Source organism: Cynocephalus volans, chromosome 10 (genome assembly GCF_027409185.1).
Source record: "Cynocephalus volans isolate mCynVol1 chromosome 10, mCynVol1.pri, whole genome shotgun sequence".
Classification (NCBI taxonomy): domain Eukaryota; kingdom Metazoa; phylum Chordata; class Mammalia; order Dermoptera; family Cynocephalidae; genus Cynocephalus; species Cynocephalus volans.
The window spans coordinates 35202479-35209792 of NC_084469.1; the positions used below are offsets into that span (position 1 = coordinate 35202479).

The following is a 7314-nucleotide window of genomic DNA, read 5'->3' on the forward strand; positions in this document are numbered from 1 at the left end:
AATAGAGATAACCAGGAGATAGAAAGTGAGGTATGTACTTAAGTTTGACTTCCCTTTTTTAGGGGAACAGCCAGAGGGAGGCCCAGGCAGCCCGAGAGGCCCAACAGCAGTTGGCACTGGTGCAGTCTGAGGTGCGGCGGTTAGAAGGAGAGCTGGATATAGCTCGAAGAGAGAGAGATACGCTGCAGCTGGAAATGAGTTTGGTGCAGGTCAGGAGGCACATGGTTCTTGAGGTGTTTTAATAGTTGAGAGAAGTAGGTCTGAGGCAGAGTGACTTAGGAGTCGTGACAGACACTCCCATTTCAAGTTTTTGGGGTTATTTCATCAACAGTTTCTAAGTAGTATGAGTAGTATTCTGTCTTAAACTCAGAACCATTTCTCAGTGAGTAACAGCTTTCCACAATTTGTCAGACTGACCTAGTGTTACTTTAGGAGTGAATAGACTTAAATCTATTAAAGATACCTTATATTATTTTAAGAGAGATGACACTTAGTGTGTTGGCTGTATAAGCACGTATATTGAGTGTATGTCAAAACTTTTGACAGAGACCTGATTCCAATCATAACAGTCTGCTTTGTAATTCTCATTACTTAAATAACTTTGTATTAATCCCCCTGGCTAGGTCAGGAACCCAGGAGGGCAATGATTCTTTTATTTACTTATGAAATTCCCATAACAGCACATGACCTGGCACAGAATAGTACTCAAAAATTGGTTGTCAGGGCCGGCCCCATGGCGCACTCGGGAGAGTGCGGCACTGGGGGTGCAGCAACGCTCCCGCCGCGGGTTCGGATCCTATATAGGACTGGCCGGTGCGCTCACTGGCTGAGCGCGGTGCGGGCGACACCACACCAAGGGTTGCAATCCCTTTACCGGTCATGAACAAAGACAGAAAAAAAAAATTGGTTGTCAGATATTAGACTTTGAAAAACACTTTACCTATCACATTGAATTTTAAATCCAAATTAGTCAGACCTATGGAATAGAGTAGATGTTGGCAAACTTTCTGTAAAGGGCCAGACAGTTAAATATTTTTAGATTTGTGGGTTGTACAGTCTCAGTTGCAACTACTCATTTCTGCTGTTATACCACAGAAAGGGCAGTGGACAGTAAATAAACAAATGAGCATGACCATGTTCCAATAAAACTTTATTTACAAAAATAAGCAGTGGATTGCCGAATTGGGCTGTAGTTTGCTGATACCTGGAATAGAGTAAAGGGTTGGAGAGAATTCTGTTCTAGTCCATGATGGAGGTACAGCATTGAAGAGGAAAGAGCACTGGATTGTTAGGTCAGGACACTCAGTTCTACATCTTAACTAGAATTTTGACCTTTATGAGCCTTTGTTTTTATGTGTAAAATGTTCTAAGTGTGAATTGATGAGTTTCTGAGAGCAAGTCAGTCTGAGAGACTTTGTTCCTAGTTAATAGTTGACTGAAAGGGGTACCCAATTTCTGGGCCAGTGAGACCAGTGTTTGAAAAAACACACTCCTTTTACTTTCCATCTAGCTCATTAAATTGGAGGACTGACTGCAGGGAAACTAATTTATCATTGTGAGCCTGTTACACCTCTCGCTGTGTGATGAAGACACAAAAAAGATTATTCAAAGCAATAAGAGTGCAACAAGAAGCCCAAAGGGACTGCACCACAGCAACTCCTCTGTTAGAAGGAGAAACTGGGTACAGCCCCGAGTCGGTTTTTGCTTCAGTTTTTATTGTAAGGACAATGAAATTACAGGAAAAGAACAGATGGTTAATCAATCATAGTAAGAACATAAAGAAATTGGCTATGTAACAATCTTCATCCAAACAGGCATGGTTCAAAATAGTTTAATCAATATACCATTAAAAGAGTCATAAATCTAAGCCATGTGACATGCAAGAGAAACAGTAAGATAATCAGTAAAGTAAGTGCCTGACTTCTTAAGAAACTTAAAGAAATAGCCTAAAGCAAAATGTGGAACAATCCCCGTGTACTAACTAATCTAGCAAAACATCCTTGGAAATCTTAACTCACATATTTTCCCATCATTTAAGTTTTGTTGTATTAAGAGTTATTGCTGTCAGAACAATCCCTGTTTTGTTTCTGTTCTCTTGTTCACATTAAAGGCTTTAAACCTGTGTAAGTTTCCTTCTCACAAAATCTTCCAGTGAACCCATTATATTAACAATCAGTGTATACAATTACTTACCTAAATAGTGATTAGAATTGATTCAGTGGGCTCTTGCCCCCTGTCTGAGGACTTTTGTCCCATACATGCATTACCTAAAAACCGTATACTAAAAATCAACTGAGACTCAACATATACTTGATTAGAATTGATTTGGTGGGCTCTTGCCCTCTAACTGTGGGCTCTTAGCCTCCTATTTGAGACTTTTGTCCCATACATGCATTACCTAAAAACCCTATCTAATAATCAAATAGGAATCAAGATTTCTAACCCTCTACAGGAGCCATGGGTAAAGGCATTAGTAAATAATTCAGTAGCCATTTTAGGCTACTGTGACCCCATGAACTGGTTCTAGCTGTGTGTGTGTATGTGTGCACACATAATTATTATTCTCATTTCAATTCATTAAGCCTGTTGAGCAGCTCCTCTATGTAAGCTTTGTGCTAGGAGCTGGGAATAGTCCTGGCTGACAAGGAGCTCACCAGCTAGATGGGGAGTTTATCTAGTACACACATTTTTGTGTGGCTGTGACTTTAGTAGACTCAAAGTATACACATTTTTGAAATAGTATGATGAGCACAATAATTGAGCATAAGGAGAACTACTTGTTACTCTGATGTCATCTTAGTGAAGTATTCTACAAACACACTAAGTAAAATTTGGACCTTCTGACAATCCTTCTTACTCTTTCCCTGTTTAATTTTTCTCTTTAGCAGTTATCACTGCCTAGTATACTACATAGTGTCCTTTTTTTTATCCTGTTGATTTTCTGTAAGGTCTAGGAGGGCAAGGATTTTTGTCTGCTCATTGTCGAGACTCCAACACTCAGAGTAGTGCCTGATTTACAGTATTGTTCAGGTCCTCTATTTTCTTGTTGCTCTATAATTTATTGAAAATGGAGTATTGAAGTCTCCAACTATTATTGTAGAACTGTCTCCCTCTAATTCTGTCAGTTTTTTCTTCATATATTTTGGGGCTTTATTAAGTGCATGTATGTTCCTTATTGTTATATCTTATTTATTTAAACTTTTTTGACTTAACATCTATTTTGTCTGATAATAATATAGCCACCCCAGATCTCTTGGTTACTATTTGCATGGAATATTATTTTCATCCTTTTGCTTTCAGCCTTTTTGTGTCTTTGTATCTAAAGTGAGTTTCTTGGACTGGCTGGGTAGCTAAGTTGTTTAGAACATGGTGCTGATAACAGCAACATGCAGAGTGGCCTGTACTGTGCTGGCCAGCCACCAAAAAAAAAAAGCAAAAAAAAAAAGCTGTAAAGTGAGTTTCTTGTAGACAGCATATAGATGGATTACGTGTTTTTTAAAATTCATTCTTCCAATTTCTGCATCTTAATTGGAAAGTTAAGTCCATGTACATTTAAAGTCATTCTGATAAGAAAGGACATATTTCTGCCGTTTAGCTGTTTGTTTTCTGTATATCTTATATGTTTTTGTTCCTTAATTCCTTCATTACTGCCTTTTTTTGTATTTCATTGATTTTTTCTTTTTGGAGTGAAGAAGGGAAACATTTTGATTGCCTTCTTTCCTTTTCTATATATTTTTAAAGTTATTTTCTTAGTGGTTACCTTAGGATTACAATTAGCATCTTAAAGTTACAACAACCTAGTTTGAATAATACCACCGTTAGTTTCAATACTATACAAAAACTCCATTTGTATATATCTCCATCTCTCATCCTTCATATTGTTATTGCCAAAGATTTATAACTATTGTTTTATGCATTTGCCTTTTAACTCATATAGAAAAAAAGTAGTTGCAAACCAAAAGTACAGTAATACTGCCTTTTATATTTACCTATGTAGTGACCTTTACCAGTGTTCTTTATTTCATAATATGGCTTCAAGTCACTGTACAGTTTCATTTCAGTTTAGTCTTAAGGACTCCCTTTAACACTTCTTATTAGCTTTTGTTTATCTTGAAATGTCTAATTTCTCCTTCATTCGTGAAGAATTTCTTTGCCCAATATAGAATTCTTAGTTGACAAGTGAGAAATCAGGTGTTAGTCTTGTTGAGGATCCCTTGTAAATGGTGACTTGCTTTTCTCTTGCTGCTTTGAAGATTTTCTCTTTGCCTGTGGCTTTTGATAGGTTTTTTTGTTTGTTTCGTTTTTTAAAGATTTTAATTGACTTTATTTGTGATTCTAGAATCAGGCAACACCTCATTCTGTAAAGTAGAAGGAGTGTTCTATTTTTGACAATTTGACTACAATGTGTCTTAGTGTGGATCTTTTGAGTTTATCCTGCTTGGATGTATTGAGTTTCTTGGATGTATAGATTGATGTCTTTCACCAAATTTGGAAGGAAAAAAAATTTTATTTTGGTGGCTGTTTGGTATAGGGATTGAACCCTGGACCTTGGTGTTATCAACACCATGCTCTGACCAACTTATCTAACTGGCCAACCTTTGGCCGTAACTTCTTTAAGTATTTTTTCTGCCCTTTTCTCTCTTTACTTGTTCTGAGTCTTCCATAACACATATGTTGGTATACTTGATAGTTTCCCACAGGTCACTGAGGTTCTATTCATTTTCTTCCTTTCTTTTTTCTTTCTGCTAATCAGACTGGATAATTTCAATTACCTTATCTTCAAGTGCACTCTTCCACCCGCTCAAATCTGCCATTGAGCCCCTCTAGTGAGTTTTATTTTAAATGAACTTTGGTGTTTTAGGTTCACAGACAAATTGAGCAGAAGGTACAGAGATTTCTTGTACACCCCTTGCATCTATACTTGCCTAGCCTCCCCATTTTCAACATCCCGCACAAGAGCGGTACATTTGTTACAATTGATAAACCTGTGTTGACCCATCATTATCACCCAGAGTCCATAGATTACATTAGGGTTTACTCTTGGTGTTGTATATTTAATGGGTTTGGATAAATTTATAGTGACATGTTGGGGCTGGCAGCGAGGACAGTTAGTTAGAACGTGGTACTGATAATGCCAGGGTCCAGAGTTCCATCCCTACACTGGCCAGCTGTCAAAACAAACAAACAAAACAAAACAAGGGCTGGCCCGTAGCTCACTTGGGAGAGTGTGGTGCTGATAACACCAAGGCCAAGGGTTTGGATCCCTAAATAGGGATGGCCAGTTAGCTCACTTGAGAGAGCGTGGTGCTGACAACACCAAATCAAGAGTTAAGATCCCCTTACCGGTCATCTTTAAAAAAAACAAAAACTGGCCATTATCTCAGTTGGTTACAGTGTGGGGCTGATAACACCAAAGGTCTCGAGTTTGATCCCTATACTGGCCAGCAAAAAAAAAAAAAATTATAATGACGTGTATCTACCTTTACAGTATATAAGGTATATAGTATAGAGTATTGAGTAGTTTCACTGCCCTAAAAATTCTCTCCCTCCTCCCTAGTCCCTGGCAAAAACTGACCTTTTTACTGTCTCCATAGTTTTGCCTTTTCTAAAATGTTGTATGATTGGAATAATGCAGTACATAGATTAAGCTAGTTTGCACACCCAGCTTTTCAGATTGGTTTCTTTCACTTAGCAATATGCACCTAAATTTCCTCCATGTCTTTTCATGGCTTGACAGCTCATTTCTTTCTAGCACTGAATAGTATTCCATTGTCTGGATGTACCACGGTATATCCAGTCACCTACTGAAGGACATCTTGGTTGCTTACAAGTTTTGGCAATTATGAAGAAAGCTGCCATAAATATCCATGTGCAGGTTTTTCTGTGGACATAAGTTTTCAAGTCCTTTGGGTAAATACCAAGGATCATGATTGCTATGTCGTATGATAACAGTATGTTTAGTTGTGTTAAGAAACCCCTACACTGTCTTTCAAAGTGGATGTGCCATTTTGTATTTCAGCAGTGAATGAGAGTTTCTGTTGTTCCACGTAATCACCGGCATTTGGTGGTGTTAGTGTTCTGGGTTTTGCCTTCTAATAGGTGTGTAGTACGTAATCAGATTTTCATATCACTGATTGTACTTTTCAGCTCCAGAATTTCTTTTTTCTTTCTTTCTTTCTTTCTTTCTTTTTTTTTTTTGGTATCCGGCAGGTACAGGGACCCAAATCTTTCACTTTAGTGTTATGACACTGTGCTCTAATGAACTGAGCTAACTGGCCAGCCCTGCTCCAGAATTTCTATTTGGTTTCTTTTATGTATTTCAGTCTCTTTAGCTATACTGCCTATTTGTTCGTATATCATTCTCCTGATTTCCTTTAGTTCTTTCTCCATGACTTAATGGCTTTGACTACTAATCCCAATGTCTGGACTTCCACTGAAATAGTCCCTGTCAAATTCTTCTTTTCCTTTGAATGAGTCATATTTTCCTGTTTATTTGTATGTTTTGTAATTTTTTTGTTGAAAACTGGTCACTTGAAATGTTATAATGTGGTAACTCTGGAAATTATATTCTCTCCTGCCTCAGGGATTGCTTTTTTTTTTTTTTTTAACAATCCGGTTCCTGATGGAGACCTGTCCCCGCCACCCCTCCTGACTCTGGCTGCAGTTCTGAATGTTGCTTGATTTTGAGCAGCTCCACCTTGAACACCACCTGAAATGTTTGGAGGAGCTTGCTGCTTTCCAAACCCCAGCTCTAATGGGATCACCAGCTTCCGCTTTTCCCCCTCACACATCCCCAGTAGCCCCTGATCCCTTCCCTTGATGATCTGGCCCATGCTGAGGGAAAAGACAAAGGGCTGGTTCTAGGGCAAGCTGCTGTCAAACTCCATCCCATCTTCCAGCTTCCCCATGTAGTGCATACAAAGGTTGTCCCCCTTGCAAGATTTGATGGGACAGTGATCCACCTGCTTCTTGACTCTGATCTGCAGCTTCCATTTGCCCTTGGCCCCTGTGGCTGAGGCCAGGGTGCTCAGGCAGATGGACAGTACTGTCAGGACCCAGCTCAGCCTCATGTCTCTCATTACCGCATCCCCAGAGTTAACCCTAGTCATACTGCTGCCTCCTCAGTGACTGCTTTTGATGGCTATAGCCATCCATTCGTATAGTGATGTTTACTATTTTTGCAAAGTCTGTATTCCTTTTTGTGTGTGGGTATTGCTGTTTCTGTTCCATTATCTATGCAGTTAGCCTGTGAGCTGACAGATTTTCTTAAATATCTGGATTCCCCCCAGAAAGTGTATGTATCTCTTGAAATTT

At 38.8% G+C, this 7314-nt stretch overlaps 1 protein-coding gene and 1 pseudogene across 8 annotated transcripts in view; one reads left to right on the forward strand and one right to left on the reverse strand.

Annotated features, from left to right (window-relative positions):
• Positions 1 to 7314, forward strand: part of CNTROB (centrobin, centriole duplication and spindle assembly protein) — a 33333-nt gene that overhangs the window by 6518 nt on the left and 19501 nt on the right. For all 8 annotated transcript variants that reach the window (XM_063110412.1, XM_063110414.1, XM_063110418.1 and 5 more), the window contains one exon: positions 63 to 209. In XM_063110412.1, coding sequence (XP_062966482.1) covers positions 63 to 209 — 147 coding nt within the window. The remainder of the gene's footprint in view (positions 1 to 62; positions 210 to 7314) is intronic.
• LOC134389527 (peptidyl-prolyl cis-trans isomerase FKBP2-like) lies at positions 6605 to 7094 on the reverse strand (annotated as a pseudogene).